Genomic DNA, 20,575 nt, shown 5'->3' on the forward strand with positions numbered 1-20,575 from the left:
ATTTGGCCAATTTGTCATACAAATATTTGATGTGGATTGTTTTAGGTATAGTCAAACATACATACATAAAATACATTTCTGCAGTTTTTTAGGTATGAAACAACTGTAGTCAGTGTTAGATATCTATATCACAATAAAGGTGATCATCAGACCATGGTCTTTTTATCAGCTTTCTGGATGGTGTAGCCTGTTATGGCTGCGTTGCCGTTGTCCTTTGGTGGGCTCCAGTCCAATGCGACATTATTCCCCCAGACCTCCTCTATTTTTACAGCCTGTGGTGGTCCTGGAAGATCTAGGGAAGAGATACCACAGGAATATTTAACCTTTTTTCAGTAAAAAGGCCAACTAGAAAAACATTATTGTCCGACATTAAAGAGTCATTTAAATTAAAAAAATGGATAATTATTAGAAACATGTTATGTATTATCAGACTTACATTATACAAAATGTAAATACAACATATAATGTTTAAAATCAGTCGCCAATCTCAGACATCAGCGGTCACATTCAAATCAATTTGAATTTGAAAGTTTCACTTTCAAGTAAGATGACTTTATATTTGACTAAGTAAACCCTTTTATTAAAGAAGTCAACAACAATGAAGAAGAACTTAAAACAATTTTTTAACTAACCGACTATCTGGATGTCCAGCGTGGCCGTGTCAACATGTTTCTCCACCTGTACGGTCAGTTCGTATTTGCCAGAATGCTTGCGCTCAGCCTTGCGGATGAACATGATGCTGTCGCAGTCTGAGTTGCGAATGTTGATGCTCTGGTCAATAGGCTCACCCTCCTTCAACCAGGTGACCTTTGGCCTTGGTTTTCCCTAGAAATAAAAACACTTTTGGTCTTCTGTGAACAAGGGGGAAGAATTTGTTTAAGAAAAGTTTAAGAATTTGTTATTTGGCCTACCACAAAAGGCAAAACGAGGTTGACAACTTCTCCAACTTTTTTAACGTGTGTCTGCTTCAGGTGTCGAGGTATGCGAATCTTAGGAGGCTCTGCGAACGCAAAAAAATAGCATTTGTAACCAAATCAAATTTTCCCTTGTGTCATTGGTTAGTCAAACCGATTTTCCCATCTTTAAATCACACCATTGGTTGACATAATGTTGCTTTTTCGGACTGGCTTGGGATGCCCAAACAAACACACCAATGTCTACATAGTGCCACCAGTGTTGGGTAAGTTACTCTCAAAAAGTAATTAATTACTAGTTACTAATTACATATTCAATAGTGTACAAATTACTCTCTCCAAAAAGTATTTAGTTACTTATTACTAATTTCTTTCTATATCCTATATCAACCTTGATTAGTTAAGTGATTCAAGGATAGGCATGAAAGGGCTCTTTTAATTCATTCAAATAAATAATATTAAGCTACATAAAGTACTCTTATTAACTTACCAACGTATTACAAATGTGAGAATTATACATTAAAGCACAGATTTTAAAGTTAGACTTTGAATTTTGATGTCAATTCCACTATTGCACACACATATATTACACAAAGTATTTAGTTTAATTACATCAAAAGTAACTGTAATTAAATTACAGAAAAAATAAGAGTAATCCCTTACTTTACTTTTTCAGGGGAAAAGTAATTAAATTACAGTAACTAATTACTTAGTAACTAGTTACACCCAACACTGCCACACTATTATATGACTATTGACTATTATTGACTACTATGACTATTTTAAGATTATTATATTAGAAAATGTATGGCAGTGGGACCTCACCAATGACCTCTTTCACCAGAATAGAGTGTTGGGTGGTGCGGGGTGAACTGGCCCCAGCAGCATTTATGGCCTTTACGCGCACTTGGATCTTGGCCTCCACTGGCAGACCGGTTATAGTGTACCTCAGTTTTTCTGTCAGCTCTTTATTAGCTAATATCCATTCGTCAGCTGCAAAATAAACCATATAAAAGCACATGATCACTTTGTAATGGCTCTATAAACATATATAGATTCTTTATATTATATTATAGCATGTGCAGTGTTTCTCATAAGTCTTACTTCCTTCAATGCAGTATTCAACTGTGTAGCCATCAAGACCTGCAGCACCAATAGCGTCTGGAGGCCTCCACTTCATGGTCACTGTAGTGTCTGTGACATCATCCACCACCAGCATTGTGGGTTCACTGGTCACAGCTAGTGAGAATGTTGAAATTAGTGAACGTTTTAGCAAATATATTTTGCGTTCTTTTATAACAACAATGTAAGAATATACAGTGGGGAACAAAGAGACCCCAGATAAAAATGATTCAGTTTAGATTCAGTTCATTCATTTTCCCACTACAATTTATAGTATCGTTATAACAAATCGAGTAAAAAAGGTAGACATGTGTTCTAGTCATTTTCAATTTAGGGTTTTTTAAATTGTGTTTATTGAACGCTTGCAATATTGACATGATAAAGACAACACCTTATCATTCATGTATCATATATATCAAACACACAATTTCCCACATTTTTAAATATAAATATTGTTTCTATTTGCATGTATTTGAGAAAATGAAAACTGGAGAACCAGGTCAAAATATTTAATAATTTTAATTAAATTAGATCATTTTAGTACATTTCAAAGTACTATTTAAAGTTATGTGCATGAATGGAAAGAGTTTTTATTTCTAGTAAACCCTCTGAAATGATCACCATGCATGTGTATTCACACACACCAACAGAGAGGGTAACACTGTTTCATAACACTGTAATCCCTATGATTTGGCAGCCATTATAAAGCCAGACTCAGTATCTTCTAAATTTTAGGACTGTCCTGTGGAGGTCACAGTCCAAATGTTTTGGATTCTGGTATAAGCCCATTAAAAGCTGTTACTTAGCAACCCGAAAGGGAATGGACAGGCTTTGTGCATTTTTATCGCGCTAAATGGGATATGCTTAAATTGTATAACCTCGTGTTATGTTACATAATAGAGTCACCATTATGACATAATTGATTCATGTGCTCGAGCTTCTCATAAACTCACCCAGGGGAATGAAAGGTTTGGAAGGTTCACTGGGTTTGGAGACGCCGATGGCGTTAACCGCGAAGATCCGCACCTCGTACGGCACACCCTCGATCATCTTTTTGGGCTCGAAGGTGGTTTCTTTGCAAAGGTCAAAGTTCAGCCTCATCCACCGGGAGCTTTGTTTCTTCTTTCGCTCAATGAAATAACCTGAGAAATATTAAAATTGATGTCAACAACCGCAATATTCAGTGGAATATTATTTTGAATTTTGCATTTGTACTGAACACAGCAAATGCATTTGAGGTAAGACTTTACTTAAAACCTTTAGGTACAATGCATTATTAAGGGTTATTAAATGGCATGATGCATTATAATTGTTCATAATGTGTGTGTAATACATCAATGCCCGGTTTCACAGAAAAGGCTTAAGGCTAGTCCCAGACTAAAATGAAAGTTTGAGCTGTCAAATAACGTGAAAATACCGTGAACCTGAAAATAACGTGCCCTGAAATATCTTAAAATATGTCATTGCCATTGTGTTGTCTCTAGATGCACACCCGTAATGTTTTTTACATAAACATTTTTTAAAAAGCTACTTAAATATCATAATTTAACTAAGGGTTTATCCAGTCTTAAGCTAAGCCCTGTCTGTGAAACCGGGCCTAAATGTTGTAGTAAAGAATTATAACCAAAATAAAAATGTAACAATGAATTGATAAGTGTTATAACATATAAACTGTAGTTACAATTATTCATGAGACATTATAAGGTGCATTACAAGGCATAATTAATACTAATCAATAATCAATCTTATTATTGAAAAACGAATCAATAATCAAAACTACTTTTATAATGCATTATACATATATGCTTTAAGTAAAGTGTTATATTTTCTTTTTATTTAAAAATAAATTAGTGCTATGAACTTGCACTATGAGGTTTAATACACTTGATTTACCAAGGATGGGGGAACCACCATCGTAGCGTGGGGGGTCCCATGTCATGGTGCACCAGTCTCCACCCACGTCAGGAACCAAGGGGGCCTCAGGGGGATCTGGGATGTCTATATAAACAAACAAATCATGACTGCATTTACGGTTCTACATGCCACACAAGCAGTCGAGAAATGGTCTTACCCACAACTTTGACTTTAATGCTTGCTATGTCCTCTCCGGCCTCATTCTGAAGGACGATCTTGTAGTTTCCAGTGTCTTCTCTTTCAGTGATATCAATGGTGAGGCAGGTGTTGTCTGTGAATGTCTCTGCACGAACTCTGTTGCCTGTATCGAGGATGACCTAAAACGGCACATAAGCCTAGTTTAGCTGCAGTCTAATGTAAAAAGCTGACCACATACTGGGACAGTCTAATCTTTTTCTCTCTCGCTTTTCTACTCTTCCTCTCCACTCACCCTTTCTCCTTTCATCCAAACCACTCTGGGTGCTGGTTCTCCACTGATGGGGATCTCCAAGCGGAGCTTGTTTCCAGCAACAATGGTAACAGTGTTGTCCTGGACATTCAGTGCCTCCAAATGCACCCTGGGAGGATCTGCAGAATGAATCAGAAAGTCATTTGCTCAATACTCAGCATAGTGCTAAAGAGCATGATTGAATATTAATTACAGTGAATTGAGATTTTGATTTAAGCTAGTGTAGTTTTGTCACATGTAGGCTGTAGAGAAAAACGGATTGTTGCTGGTACCAATGATATGCACTTTGGCAGACAGTGTCTGTGAGTATCCCTCAGGAACAAAGGTGTAGTCACCAGCATCGTGAATAGATGAACTCTCGACACCAAGACTGTGATACCTGTGAAAGTCAAATAAAAAAGTCATTTGATGTATATGTGTATTTGCGATGTATATAATTATTTAATATTATGTGCAATATAATGAGACAAGATGTGTGGCAGGCGTAATTGTAAAGTCCATTATTAGATGAACAGGTGGGATGTTTTAGTGGTACACTGGCTCAGTTTACATACTTGGCTTTGTGCAAAATGTTGATGCGTTCATTAGGCTGGATCAGCTGACCGTTCCTGAACCAGCGGCCCGGAACATTCCCAGGGTAGATCTCACAGTTCAAATTAAGAGGCTGACCCAACAACACAGTCATGTCTTGTAAATCGTGCAAAATCTTTAGAGGCTTCACTGTTTCAACAAATAGCAAAAAGCAACAAAATAAAAAGTGGAAAGAAATTAATATTAAGAAACTTGAATAAAAGTGTGATTAGAAAAGTATATCACTATAGCTCTTTGTCACCCCCTTCGCTACTTATATATGAAAGAAATATTTTCATACAGTCAACTTGGACGTGGGCCTGACTGGTGCCCCCAGTGGCCATCAGAGAGTATGTGCCAGTGTCATCTCTGGAAGCATCATCGATGATCAGCCAGTGCTTGGTCCCCTCAGATTTTACACGGTAGCGTGATCGTACCCCTGTGGGGACCTCCACCCCATTTTTCATCCTGCATCAGACAGGCATAAAAAATGTGAATGCTTCAGTATTTTGCTTTGTAAGGCAACAACCAAAGCCACAACCTCTAACATTCATAACAACCGTACCATTTTACTTTCGCCCCTTCCTCTGAGACCTCACACTCCAGTTCAATTCTCTCGTTCACTGTGGTTTTCACAGGCTCCAATTCCTTTAATATGTTCACCGGCAATTCTGCAGGAGGACCAGAAGGAGACCAGAGTTACATCTAAACGGACTTATCCTTCCTTTTTCTTACTTATAATGTACAGTACCCATAATAAATTTATTCATGCAATGACATGCTTTTTAAAATATGTGTGTCCTCCTCAATCACCAGACTAGAATCATGATTCTTTTGTGATATAACTAAAGCTTATTTGCCATTAAAGAGGGTTTATCAATCTAACTGTGCTTTCGCAGAGATTGGCTGTATAGGGTGCGCATACCTTTCACAAAAAGCTCAGTAGTGCATTTCTCATCCCCTGCCACGACTGAATAGGCAGCGTCGTCGTTCATCTGACAGTTATTAATAACCATTATCCTCTGCGTGCCTTTGTGCTCAAAGATATACCTGCACAATGAATACATTAGTGAATCAAGATACCAGAGACTGTTTTACTTAACATTCCTTACTAAAAAGCCAAAGTACTGAAATAAAGCATACTGACAAAACTGAAAGCCAGCTGTTGTTTTACCATTCGCTTACCACATCACATCAAATATCAGCCTGCATAAATCTGCTTTGCATCACAAACACCAAAGTACATCTCGAACATCTTCGTAGATTTTTCATTAGACTAACAGTCCTAGTGTTTGACACACTTACTTCCTGTTACTTTATGGTGAACAGAAGAACCAGAACAGAGCCGGAACACAGGATGGAGATGGTGGAGGTGGAAGTTATGGTACCATTGCATAACAGACAGAAAGAATAGATAGACATCATGCCTAGATCAAACAGGAACTGGAAGAGCTATTAGTGTTTGAATTGGGAGAGAGAGAGAGGGAGAGAGAGACTCTTCTGATAAACAGGGAATTGTGGAATAAGCATTATTGAGGATAAGCAACCAGAAAACTGCAACCACCCAAATGGCTTTAATTTGGTTGCTCTGAACAATTGAAAGAGTGATGTGCCTTAATTTCGACTAAACTCAAAATTCTTTCTATAATATGAAGTATTCATTTATATTTATTTGTTTCAATTCATTCAAAATATGTTAAACAAGCTTTAGGCTTTGTCTTGTTTTTTAACACCAGACTTGCACATTATTAGTAAAAACATTTGTTCATCGTGTAAGCTAAATATAGAATAGTCACAGAAGCAGGTGTTGCTATTAAAGTCCTGTGAGGGTGGTAGTGCTTTTTCCTCTAGAGACAGACCTGTTGTTATTTACTCGTTGTACACTACATTTAAAACTTCAAATGTAGCTCAAGTGCTTTGCGTTGTCCTTCAGACACATAACTTCCTTTAAACATTTCTGGAAAGAAATTTACAGATTAACGTTTAAAGAACGTTACGCGTTGGCCGGACAGGAAATAATGAGGGTTCACTTGTGTCTTTCATGTGCAAAAAAAAATGTGTTTGCTGTAAACAAACGTTTGCGTCCCCTTTTGCCAACAAATGAAGAACAGAATAAGTGTGTGCATGTGTGAGAATGCAGTTAAAAAAATATCACATAGGAATAGAGTGACATACTTTGGCGTAGGGCGGATCTCTTGTCCATTCTTGTACCATTTTAACTCCACGGTCGGGTCGGCAAGGTCCACCACTAACCGGATCTTTCCACCTTTGTCCGCCTGATATGCAGGTTCTAATCTCTTGGCAAATGCTACAAAGTTAATGCAGATATTTTGTAAGACAAGTGGTGGAGAATGGATGTCATTAGCTGCTCAACGCACAATTCTTTTGGAAATTGCTTTTGTAAATAATGACACTGACAGACCGAGTCATTATGTGACGATGACAAATGAGTTTAAATAAGCACCTTCACTCTTTTTCTCCACCTTCTTGGTTTTCTTGAGCCGTTTCAGCAGGCCTCTGAGATCAGTGATGCCATACTCAAACGCAATCTTCTCATATTGATCTGGTCGGGCGTTTTTCAAAATCTCCCACACGTCAACCTCAGGAGTTTCATCTTGCTTGACTTCCCTGACGCCACAAAGCAGTGACATAGCATGAGGTCAGAGGTCATCGGTGAGGTTTACTCAACATGTAATGAGGAACCAGTCTCCTGTGTGTTTACAGGCTTAAATATGGTGATGGAGACCTTAAGTCACCATTGGTTCAATTGATCTTTTTGGTCTTTGGTTCCTCAGGACATGTCGCACAAAGAGATGGGCGGAAACTGTATCTGTATGTCACTGGTGAGATGTTACAGGATTTTTTACTGGATTTTACAGGGTGAAAGGGATCTACTGTTTATGGAATAATGGATTGTTGGAGACAAACGGCCTTGTTATAATGAGGGCCGTCAATCGATTACAAATTCTGAACAAATCAGATAAAATATGTAGATTTATTAAACAATCACTATTAATTGCACTTATATATAATAAAATAAAATTATTATGAAAGACAAAAGCATTGAGTAGACATACTGTATACAGAATTTGTATTATTGATCAGTATTAAGATCGAATTGTCTTGATAGTAGAAAATATTCCTTATAAAATTGTGGCACGGGTAATATTTATTATTTTTAGCATGCAATAATGAATGCATTGAATTGGCAGCCTTATTATAACTGCATAGTTGATATTAATATCAAAGCTTTATATCTCAATGCTCGCTTGGAATTTAGTGAGATGCTACGTCATTTTACATTTCAGTTCCACTACGATTGAAAATGGTTTTGTTGAGGGGAGAGGGTGTGCGGTGGCATTATTTAAAGGTTATCAAGTAAATCAGGGTTCATGATTAATATGAATAAATGCTAAAAAAATGACTGAGACATGGATGAATGTGATGTAGTGTTCTATTAGAAAAACAGGAATGAAAAACTATGACTATTCACTCTGGTGCTAACTGTTCACATCTCTTTGCAGGAGTCCTATCTAAACACATGATAAAATAGTTGTTTCTTTTTTATTAGGGTTGTTATTATTACAGGTCAGGGTTTATTAGGAGTGAATAGAGTTGTTATCACACATTGGTTAACAATGATCAGGGTGTGAGACTGTTAAATTAGTTCATCAAAAATCATCAAAAATTCAGCCCCGTTTTTACACAGACATTTCCCAGAATGTCCGGAAGTACATTATTATTTTTACATTTTAATGTGTGTTTGTAGTTTTGTCGTTCAGGCAAGTATTAAGGACACATTGCCAGTTGCAGTTTGTTTCTTGTTTCATTGAGTATAAACCATTACACAAAGTAGCGATAACACTATTTACAGCTTCATGTCGAAGTGATCCAGCAACAACTCGTGAATGATCGGACAATGATGCCCTTTTCGATGAGACCTAAAAGGGTCATTTCCATCATTTCTGAGCGTTGCTGATACTTTATGAACGCTGTTTAAATAAAGTGTTACCGTACTACTATAGGCCAACACTCTTGCTCGTACAGTACACTATTCAGGTCATGCTTGGGAAGCTAAAGGATTAAAATACTTACCGCTCGATAAGGTCTAATGCTTTAATTACCTACAGTACTAACCTGTTGTTTCTGAATGTGTGGGGAAGAGAAAAAGACAAGCCAAAATGATTTTCGAACCGTTTTCTCTTATGCAGGGCTTTGCCTGTGCAGTATTTATCCGACAGGCAAATGTGAAAGCAAAACCCAAGACAAAAAGATGTTTCCAGAAGCAAAACCAAAAATGAAGGTGGTGTAGTTTAAATTGTCGGCAACAAAATGCGTTTGATGGAATTGATGAATTTTTAATTACTCTATGAAAGGAGACGTTCACCTTCAAAATGAACATTCTGTCATCGTTTACACGCCCTCTTGTCATTTCAAACCTGTATGACTTTCTTTCTTCTGCAGAACACAAAAGAAGATATTTTGAAAAATGCACAGATACATATACTTCACATACTTTTATTGTATGGACACAAAACCAATGCAAGTGAATGGGGGGCTGTTAACAACATTCTTCAAAATATGTTCTTTTGTGTTCTGCGGAAGGAAGGAAGTCATACAGGTTTGAAATGACAAGAGGGTGAGTAAATGATGACTACTCCTTTAATGATAATCTGGCAAATAAAACACTAATGTAATTGCATTAGTGTTTTATAATGGATTGTTCCAAATACATTCTTGGTCTCGGTACTTTACATGTACTGTACATACTGTATATGTACTGTATAGGCAACAATGTATACACTGATGACGTGACACGATTTCTCAATGTTGGTGGTGTGGTATCAAGACTTGTCTGTGATGTCACAATATGAAGAAATGAAGAATGAAGATATGGGTATGAAGAAATCGTTTATGTAAAGAGTGTGAAAAGATACTGTTTGATTTGAACAACAGTGCAGAAGATTTAGACACCCCTGCCAGGGCTTAGGACAAAAAAGACAAAAGACAAAAAAATCTAAATAAAAAATAATGATAGCCGTTAGGGTCAGACTGGAGTTCTCACCTATGTTTGAGAAGCCCACTAAAGTCAAGCTCGCCTGCATCCTCTTGGCCTTCACTGCTGTTGTTAACAAGAGGAGATTAATGGAATGAAATCAGAAAGTTTTACAAACACAAACATCAAACAATGCTAGAACAACGCAAGAGCCTGCAATCCGTGCATTAGCTGTGGTTTAATGCACGATTGAGGTGTACACAAAAAAACTTTCGCTTTGTGGCCAAGAGCGCATGAGCTCTGGCGTTTGGCGAACTGATTTGTGCACAAGCTACCAAGAATGATCTTAATGGTCCCATGACTGATTCTCCCAATGCTGCTTTGCAGGTGTTTTGGGAGAGCAGTATGAGCTTGGATAGGTTGCGTTGATTTCTGACACATTGTTGGGGTTTCCAGTGCAAGCGTTGGCCTTTGAACAATCCAACACATTGGTTTGGTTTGGCTTAGTTTGGTTGGGTTGGTGTTTGGTTGAAGGGCTGATTTTGCTGGTAAACATCTTTCGCAAAATGATTAACTTAGAACTTTCTGGTAATCCTGCCCTTCATCAAACCATATCTATATGCTGGTTTGTTTAGGATTACTGGAAAAAGTTCTTTTTAATTGAATAAACATTCTGAGAGTAGATTATATCAAATCGTCAACATTTACGATTTGCTTATTTAATACTGAATAAAATGCTATGTGATTTTTTTAAACACTAGTGGTGGTTCTCAATTTATACTTGCTATGGTATTTTAATTTTAAGAACTTCAATTGCTTCGTAATCTTAGACAAAATGCTTAATCTTGACAAAGACCATTTGTTGAGTTGATTTTCTTGTTAAAAACGTTTTGTTCTTTTAATAAAATATACTTTCGCTGCAGAAGGTGGTCCCACCAGATGGTCTTTACCTTCTTTTGAATGCTGAGCGGATATCAATGTTCTGAGACTCTGGGATTTCTAAAAACAGACATATGAAAAAATATACATAAAATATGTAGGAAAACATACTACATATTAAACAAATGTTCAAACAGAGAACAAACCTTTGACCTCCAGGTCGAAAGAGCAGCTATCAAATTTGTCTTTGTAGTTGACCTCACATCGGTAATTTCCTGCGTAATTCTCCTTCGCCTTGATGATGTGCATCTCAAATGTGTGTACCTATAGAATAGAATAGAATAGAATAGAATAGAATAGAAGTGAAGTGAAGAAAAAAGAAGTGAAGAAAACATAACAACATAGAACAGAACAGAATAGAATAGAATAGAATAGAATAGAATAGAATAGAATAGAAGTGAAGTGAAGTGAAGTGAAGAAAAAAGAAGTGAATAGAAGTGAAGAAAACAGAACAGAACAGAAGTGAATAGAAGTGAAGAAAACAGAACAGAACAGAACAGAACAGAACAGAACAGAACAGAATAGAATAGAATAGAATAGAATAGAATAGAATAGAATAGACCGTTTTGCACGATCTAAACAACACTCCAAAAGCACTTCCTGTGTCAATTGTTTTTTCACATATATAATTAATTAGGTCTTAAAGATGTTCGTTTGATATTTTGATTCAGCTGTAAATACTCCATTGGTGTGAAACAGGAAGTGCTTCTGGCCAAGTGTTGTTTACCTCTCACAAAATGGTCTGAAGGTTATGACAGGGATAAACGTGTTTTGTAGGACGTCACCTTCGTTAAGCGATCAAAAGATTCTTTTAGCTGCAGATGCTTCCCAGTCTTGCTAGCCAGATCCATCCATTTGCCCTTGAACCATTTGACGGTTGGCTTACGAAGCAAGTCTTTCGCCTCCACCTTAGCAATGAAGGTGATATCTCCACCTATTTAAACCAATAAAACCTTTGTTTGGAGCTACATAACGTATGTGAAATAGGAATTCTTATTGTACCATGCATCTGAAACTCAAGTTTCAGCAAATATACAACACTTACCGAATGTGTATTAATTCAATACTTGTAAACTTTGGAATTAGCTGCATGTACTGACCTACAGTGATGGAGCCACCCTGCGGCTTTTCAATCAACAAAGTTGAGAGTGGCGGACTGTCAACCTGCTTGTCCATATCCTCAGGGGGCTGTCCATCCCCCAGAGACCACACTGGCCAATCAGGAGAAACGTAACTTTAAATACCTTATACATTCTTGGCAACTTTATAGCAACTTTCATCGACAAAACTAGCAATCATTCTATAATACTTAACAGATCATTAAGATATTTAAATATTAACAGGTGTCATTGAAGTTTAAATAGTTTATTCTATTCATATTTGAATCAGTATCTAATCTGATAAGCATTATGTTTGTTACAAACTTCCTAATGAAAGTTATTATAAAGTGTTACCCAGTATTTTACAGTCATCACTTTTTCACGCACCCAGTTGTTCAGACTAATACACACACAGCCACACATACTCTCACAGAAGTACTCCACAAACACACAAAGACATCACTGTCACACACTGATGCCACAAAGCATTTAGCAACATGGAAAGCATCGACATTTAACAACATTGACCTTAAAAAAGGGAAAAAAGAAAATTGGTTAACATGTGTAAAATATACAATGTAAAACCACTTTCTGTAGGAATTCTTTGAATTGCTCATTGAGTTTTCACCGATGTTTTAGTCAATGGTCAATGATTGGTTAAAATTCCTAGTCTATTAATACAAATACAAACTGTGCCATTTATTTTCCCATGGAGTACGAAACAGCAGATGATCTCCAAAACCCCATTGTTACCAAGGATTCGGAATTATGGCGTTTCAGAACTGCTTCTAGCCAAATTAACCCTCATATGCAAATATTGTCAGGTTACATTTGGCTGTCCATTATGGGAAAACAGGCACCAAACCGTTTAGGTCTTCCCGATATGAATCGCACTGCGGCCTGTGTTTCCACTGTTTTCTAATGACCGGTTAAAGCTTCGATTGGGGTTAATGAATTACCTGAGTCTTTTCTCCCACTGGTTGACTTAGGGTCGCTATCATCTAAACAGAGACAAAAATAAATTTACAGCATATTATAAGTAATAGTACTGTAAAGTCCATTGGTGTAAACGCACTTTAACACACAATGACACGTAAACACAAGGGGAAAGCAGTGACAGATTGTTAATGCTGTAATCTGGAATTCTGACACCTTTCATTTTGTACCTAATTGTCTTTTGAGGAAACAAAGAGCTGGTTAGCATTTCAATTTGGTTGTCCACTGTTTTGGGGTGACACACCATATCCAAAATTACCAGCATCTTAACCTGAATAATAATGTATACTGTTCAAAAGTTTAGGTCCGCTTACCCATTATTTTTAATATTTTTACCACATTTTGGAATAATAGTGAACTCTCCCGAACTCTGGAAAAAACAAATTAAATTGAATTTTGTTGTGGCTAAAGAAAAATAAAAAAACGATTTGTATTTTAGCATCTTCAGTGTCGTCACCCTTTGCATAGAACTTGTAGAAATGCTCTCTTGGTATTTTGTTAGCTAACTTCTTATGTTGCTTTTGAGAAGATTTTTAAACAATTTTGACGGAGTTTCCATCCGTTATACTTTGCTCTAAATGGTCACTTTTTTGTCACAATTAATTCAAAATCATATATTTCAAAAACATTTGTATTAAATAAAATGCTTTTGTGATGAAACATTCTAATATGTTTGACACAGACAAATTTTTGTCTGCAACACTAATTTGAGACATTTATGCATGTGTTCTCAGATCAAAACGCTTTTAAGAGAAACATTTCCCTTGAATGACCCTAAACTTTTAAACGGTATTGTATGTGTTGAACATTAAATGTACTCTAAAGCAGTAGTTCTCAAACTGGGGGCCGTGGCCCCTGGGGGGGGCCGAGATGGATCCAGGGGGGCCACAGATTTTGTGGCATTTGATGAAATATAGAAATTGATCATAGATTGTATGCAATCAAACATCAGAAAAATAAGACCACCAGAAAAAAGAATTGATGTTTCAGCATTGTATAACCGAATATGTTTTTGTTTAAATAAAAATGTTAAATTTAAGATTATAAGTCTTTATTTGGGGGGCCACAAAGCGATGCACTCTACACAAAGGGGGCCTTACAACGAAAAAGTTTGAGAACCACTGCTCTAAAGGTTCCTCTTTCAATCTGCTGTTAATAACCTCATTGCTCCTGAACTTTTGCTCATAGCAATAATTGGATTCACACATAATCTAAAAATAAACATGTCTTTAAATAGGCAGTCATACGGGGTTTACTCTTTAAATACTATCAGGTATTAAATAGTAAAAGACTCTTACTAGGAAGGTCAATAGAAAGTTTCTTGGGTACGTTGCCATCCTCTGTGAAAGAAAACAAAATATGATTCATCAGTTTGTGTTTTTCCGAGGGTAGGACCGTTTAGCGATGTTTAAGAAGTATTCCGTTACCTAAACTTTTGTTTTTCAGATAAAGTCCTACACGGTTTGCTATTATTAAGTGTGACAGACAATAAACATTTTTTAAACATAGCAGATATGTGACAACAAAAATAGTTAAAACACATATACTACTTTCTGAAGTTTATATTATATAAAGATATTAAGCATATCAGTACAAGCATGTTTTATGTGTATACATTTGTCTATACACATACGATGTCTTCAGCATCTTTTCCCTTATATGGATATAATTTTGTATTATAGATATAAAGGGTTTGAATGCTTGCAGGAATCAGGCTGCATTTTTATGTACAACGATGATTAAAAACACGTTACTTTGTGGTCGCTTCAGCTATTTATTTTTAATATTTCGAAAAGCCTTTTCTAAAAGCCTTTGATGTTCATTCTGTGCTATTTTCCTGTTTTTGATTTTTCTATAGCAGCAACATTAGTAAAGAACGACAGTGATATGATGATGAGGACATCATGGTTACCAACCTGCTAGAGGTGGAGGTGATGGGGTGCTGGCGGTGACATCATCATCTTTATCTGAAATAAAGGTGTGATTGACACATACACCCTCCTATCACTGAGCTCCATGTCCAGCGCAAATCAACACAACATGCACATTTTATTGGAGCACAACCCCATGGAAACCATGGTAGGGTTCAGTGCAATGTGGGTGTTTTGGAAATGAAACTATGTCAGGCGTGATATGAATGCTATGTGACATTAAGCGTCTCTTTATGTAAATGTGTTTATGTGTGTATGGTATTTAAAGAGATAGTTCACTAAAAATGTAAATTCTGTCATCCATTTTGTTGTTCCAGATATTGTGTTGTATTTACCCATGTTCATCATTCACTTTCATTGTGTGGAATAAAATGCAATAGAAGTGAATGGGGGCCGAGACAAAAATGGCTTTCCTTTGTGTTCCGTGGAAAGTCATGCAGATGTGAAACAACAGAGCAAGTACTGACAACATTTTATTTTTGGTGAACTATTTCTGGATGTGGTAGTGAGTTAAGAGTGTGTTTTGCAAGACATAGGCACTATTTTTATAAGCACATGCTTATCTTATTGCCTGCCAGGTCAGGAAGGAACATACGTGGATGGAAGGAAGCATGACTTTTTTGCTGGTGAAACCCCATGAGCATTATTTTGCGATACACCGTAAAAAACTTCACATTTTGTTTCAACAAGAACAGTCTTGAATGGTATCACACACACATACCATAAAGGTTATATGTCAACACTTTATGAAAACTAAAACTGAAGACATGGTAAATAAAAACGCTCAAACACGCATCTCGACACAAACCGCACACTGACTTACAACATTCATCGTCATCCTTTGTGATGTCACTTGTAGAGGTAATTACTGGAACTTGTCAACATCCATATCATTCATTAAAGGTGCCATTCAGTATGCAAACACACATTAAATAAAATACAGAACATCTTCAGCTAGACTTTCCTCACTTATTTGGACTTGGTCAAGTATATAAATATAAACAAGTTGTGCCACTGCCATTACTATGAATGGGAAGGGAATGTAACACTCAATATGGCCGCTCTAGTAACAGAAGTCCCGCCTTCCAGTACAAAGAGCCAATTGTTAATGGATAAAGACTGATGATTCTCTGGGGCGGAGCTCTACACAGAGTCTCGTGAGGTGCTTGCCAACCTGTACGCATGAGCAGTGGGTGAAACATCCTTAATAAAAGGTGTTTTTGGCGCATTTTAAACTTAAGAAACAAAAGTTATGGTACATTTGATGTCAGGTGTAATTGTTGGTCAGATATATGCTATTTCATTTTTGCCAGCCGTGTTTTTGCCAGCCATTTCAGAAATATGTGTCTTCCCCCATTCAAGTAGACTGCTATGACTGAAATAGCTGCTGTTGTAAACATGGCCGCCAAGTGGCTCGACTTCCGTAAGGACTTTGACTTGATCTGGACTTTACATCACACAAACACACACACTACATGCTCACATGTATTTGCATGGTCACTATCAGTATGAAGTGATTCATTAGTAAATGGATGGATGTTGCTGAATTTAGGTGTTCATGACCCAGACCTTATGCCACTTGAGGAGGAAAAAAACTTTTTACAGTGTAGCTTTGAACCCATCAAGCTACAGTTTCAATGCTGCTTCCCCAACACTCATAACTTGATATTGACCTTTGCAATACTCACCAATCAGTTGAGGTGTGCTGGTCTTCTCATTTACCCCACTCACCTCGACAGGATTGTTAGCCACTATTGGCTCTGATTCCTTCTGGCCATTCTCTACAGGCTCTGTCACTATTAGCTGTGGTTCTGTGACCTCTCCCACTATTGTCTCTATTTCAGTCACCTCAATTACTATTGGCTGTTGCTGAGGGACCTCAGTAGGTATGGGCACTGTTGCCTCGGAAACCACTGGCTCTGGTTCTGTGATAGTGACTATAGCCTCTGTGTCTTTGGTTGCCGCTGTAGCAAACACAGTCAGGCTAGAGCAGTAAGACTTCGCCATCTACAACATGCAAACACTCACATAGATGTATAGTGACTAGATTTGCCATATAATTGCATTACAAAAATAAGTGAAATGTACATTTTCACATATACAGCCGCAGAATAAATGAAGAGACTTATTTTCTAAATTTACTATTTAAAGGAATGCGCGTAGGTAAAATGATCATTTATGTTTCATTCTGTGAACTACTAACAATATTTCTCCCAAATTTCAAATAGAAATATTGTTTCTTTGTGCATTTATTTGCAGAAAATGAAAACTGGAGAAGCAGGTCAAAGTAACAGAAAAGACGCTCTGTATTTTTTTAGACCACAAATACTGCAAAGAAAACAAGTTGTTCTTTGCAATACAACAGGAATATTTGCACATGTAGTTAGGAAAAGTTCATAAAGTACTTTTTATGTGATAACCTCGATTTTTTTCACAGTTTTCATGTGTCTTGTCATGCTGTCAGTCTGTCACATTGCTGTTGGATGACTTTATGTGACTCCTAAAATTTGATTTTGTCGAAATTCAACAGACAGTGGATTAGAATGACCACAATACATCTAGAAATGCTGATTAAATGAACATTTGGAATAGTGTCTTCATTTTTTCTCCGGCTGAAGGTTTGCATTTATCTCAAAGTGTATGGTAATATTATCAGGTATGTTTTTTAGTTTCAGACACCAAAGCAGATTTTGTCACTATATATCTATGACACCATACATTCCCAAAGAAGCAAAGTATTAAAGACACAGAAAGCACCCAAGTGCATTGCTTGAAAATGTATATGTAACAAAAAAACAAAACTTAGTAAAAAGCAAAAATAAGATAAACATGGTCTTTTATACTTCAACGGATGCAATGAATTTCTCCTTTTGAGTTAACCTAAACAATGTCACTAATTTGCATTTTGTGTCTTTATTTTCATGTCTAGATTTACTGTAAATATTACTGCTGTAAAAATGCAAGATGTTTAATTTAGACTGTAATAAAACTCAGTGTAAACTGTAAACCTTAGTTTTGTAGTTAAAATGCACTAAATCAAATCATGTCTGCGCTAAGATATTTCTGTGGTTATACTTTGCTTCTTCGCAATATACTGTACCTTCACATCAAACCTCTTCATATAAAGATGTGTATTTACGCAAAAGGTCTTGCCTCCACAAAGCAGATCAGGCATTAGTACTGGCTCGGGTGTGGGTTAGGAAGTGGGCCAGCAACGTGTTTGTTGGTTCGTATGCTTGTATGCTTTGTGTGCTTGCACGCTGAACCATTACGATATATACTGTATATGCATGTGTCTGTGTGCATGTGCAATCCTTGTGTGACTGTGTGCATTGATGTACGTACAGTGTATGTCACATTGAGCACAAAGTGATCATTTTGGTGGAACATAACAGTGGAAACAAACAAAATACTGTACACTCTCACACATGTGAGGTAAGATTGCTGTGGGTGAACACCAGGAAGCAAAGGGAGGTGGTTGAAGACCTACCTGTTCGGGTCATTTCAACAGAGTTCTCAGTTGGGGCATCAGCAGGGACAGAATTCTCTAAGTGTGTGACAGATATAGCGGAAAAATGCAAATGCCTCTTTCAAAGCTCGAAGCAGCACAAACAGACGTATACTTTGCTGAATGACAGAGGACCATACACTCACAGACACGTACAGTATACAGAGACAGCGTTTCATTCATATACAATGATATAAATGTCATCACATTAAACATTACACAAACATACAGAATGGGCCTCATTTATGAAACAATGCATTTCTGTGTGAATTGATCGTAAAATGTCTGGGTGAGTTTCATAAATCAATATACTATGTCAGTATAGAGGGAAAAAATGGAGAATTTCCCCCCAAAAAGATAGGGATATATATTGTGGTGATAAAAAGGTTTTGGAGAGGGTGTAGATGTTGTATGTCATCTACTCAAATAAAGTTCCTACTTTGACTGACGTCGCGATAAACCGACGATAAATATCACGTGATTTATGCACAGCTTGTGAGTGAAGAACGGGAAAATGCTGCTGCATCCGAAAGCCAGAGGGCGCTCTCGTGCGGAAACTCCAAATTCGCACTGCAGAAGAAAACCATAACACTTTCTAGAATCTAGGAAATACCTATGGACATCTTTTTATCACTGTGACTCAAGCCTCATCAGGTATTTTTATGATAATAAAGTATATTTATAATGATCATGTTTGACGGGTGTTGCTTTTTCAAATGCACATTATAAGCGACTCAAACTCGCACTGCTTTTAGATCGAGCAGCATTTCTTACTGATCCCAGAGCCGTGCTTCACAGACAAGATACGCATTAAAAAGAATATCGACACATTGCATATCGCAGCCAGCTCGATTACAATAAGATTTAGTGGTATCGTGATAAATTATCGTGCAGCCCTGTGAATGCTTTTCAAATGCAAATGCAGTCACAAATGGTTTTAAACGAGCTGTTTTGAAACTGTATCGTACTCAAAAAGTAGCACAGCCCTCTGGACAGTGATCCATAAGAGTATAATACATATATTAACTTAGACATTTCCGTAAATTAGGGAAACAAATATCAAACACGTGCACTTACACATTTTGTTACATAGTATTATGCAATAACATTGCACGATTACTGCCTGGCTGTGATTTGTACCTTACATTAAGTCCCTCATGTGATATAATAACTTTGCAGATATGTTTTGTGATAATGACATATTAAACATACTAAAAACCTAAAAATACCTTTATGTTTAATTGTTCAAAATAATACAATTCAATAAGTCTTAAACCCTACTGTAACTTTCGTGGGCACTCATCATCACCCATTCACTCAGAAAGACCTGGCAAAGATTTTGCACCACTCACCTTCAGGTTGGCCGTTATCTGTCAGGAAAAAAATAAACACAACTCATGAGGCTTTGTTGCTAAACGTTTGAAGTGAAGCTTTAAACTTTTCTGCTACAGCATTTGGTAAACAGTGGCCTCAGAAAATTATTTGGACACCTAAACTACATAGAAAAAAATGCAGTTGCCTTTAATCGGCTTGTTTTAAGGCATGATTTTTTGTGGAGGTAAAAACAAGTTCCTTACACCGGTGTCCTAGCAGAGTGACCACATGTTATCCACATAAAACGTCCTCAAAATGTTATTTTTTTTAAATGTTCTGCTTGATAAGTGCTGATTAGATATTTTGTTGTTTGATAGCTATATCAATACAATTTTACTATGGTTAAAGAATCCAAGGATAATTTATGTGTCACGTGTATAAAGAGTGTTTGACTATAAAGCATTCTGTTTCAAACCCGAGTCAGTGCAGATCTGTGTTAGTTTATGTGCATACAGTAAGTCTAAACAAATAAAGCAATCATAACAGTTTAAACAGGCACATGTTGGCACAACATTACAGTAAACTCAGCAGAGAATCGTGAAAGTGTTCTTAGAGAGCCTAGTATGATTAGAAGACTTACAAAGGACCTCAAATAATCAATGAGTGCATACATCTGGTATGATAGCTCTAAAAGAAACCCTCTGTTTTATTTATAGATTACAAAGCGTAGACACGTGACGGGCACCTGACCCTCTACAGAGGACAGAGCTGCATTTCTTTCAAGTGATCTTGAGTCGTTACACAAGAGACTGAATTCAAACGT

The 20,575-nt window shown here is 36.9% G+C and overlaps 1 protein-coding gene across 7 annotated transcripts in view; it reads right to left on the reverse strand.

Annotated features, from left to right (window-relative positions):
* mybpc1 (myosin binding protein C1) overlaps positions 1-20,575 on the reverse strand; it is a 32,288-nt gene that overhangs the window by 5,493 nt on the left and 6,220 nt on the right. For 2 of the 7 annotated variants that reach the window (XM_057323476.1, XM_057323478.1), the window contains exons 2-29: positions 19,791-19,808; positions 18,421-18,477; positions 16,619-16,894; positions 14,916-14,966; positions 14,298-14,339; positions 12,963-13,004; positions 12,004-12,114; positions 11,689-11,837; positions 11,050-11,167; positions 10,915-10,963; positions 10,034-10,090; positions 7,433-7,596; positions 7,144-7,276; positions 6,274-6,282; positions 5,894-6,018; positions 5,534-5,639; positions 5,270-5,436; positions 4,953-5,118; positions 4,671-4,777; positions 4,381-4,517; positions 4,108-4,267; positions 3,930-4,034; positions 2,990-3,178; positions 2,019-2,153; positions 1,740-1,907; positions 912-1,000; positions 633-825; positions 153-292 (exon numbers count right to left, since the gene is read on the reverse strand). In XM_057323476.1, coding sequence (XP_057179459.1) covers positions 153-292; positions 633-825; positions 912-1,000; positions 1,740-1,907; positions 2,019-2,153; positions 2,990-3,178; positions 3,930-4,034; positions 4,108-4,267; positions 4,381-4,517; positions 4,671-4,777; positions 4,953-5,118; positions 5,270-5,436; positions 5,534-5,639; positions 5,894-6,018; positions 6,274-6,282; positions 7,144-7,276; positions 7,433-7,596; positions 10,034-10,090; positions 10,915-10,963; positions 11,050-11,167; positions 11,689-11,837; positions 12,004-12,114; positions 12,963-13,004; positions 14,298-14,339; positions 14,916-14,966; positions 16,619-16,894; positions 18,421-18,477; positions 19,791-19,808 — 3,263 coding nt within the window. The remainder of the gene's footprint in view (positions 1-152; positions 293-632; positions 826-911; positions 1,001-1,739; positions 1,908-2,018; positions 2,154-2,989; positions 3,179-3,929; positions 4,035-4,107; positions 4,268-4,380; positions 4,518-4,670; positions 4,778-4,952; positions 5,119-5,269; positions 5,437-5,533; positions 5,640-5,893; positions 6,019-6,273; positions 6,283-7,143; positions 7,277-7,432; positions 7,597-10,033; positions 10,091-10,914; positions 10,964-11,049; positions 11,168-11,688; positions 11,838-12,003; positions 12,115-12,962; positions 13,005-14,297; positions 14,340-14,915; positions 14,967-16,618; positions 16,895-18,420; positions 18,478-19,790; positions 19,809-20,575) is intronic. The other 5 variants (XM_057323479.1, XM_057323477.1, XM_057323480.1 and 2 more) reach the window with 5 other exon arrangements.

This window comes from Triplophysa rosa, linkage group LG24 (assembly GCF_024868665.1).
Source record: "Triplophysa rosa linkage group LG24, Trosa_1v2, whole genome shotgun sequence".
Taxonomy (NCBI): Eukaryota; Metazoa; Chordata; class Actinopteri; order Cypriniformes; family Nemacheilidae; genus Triplophysa; species Triplophysa rosa.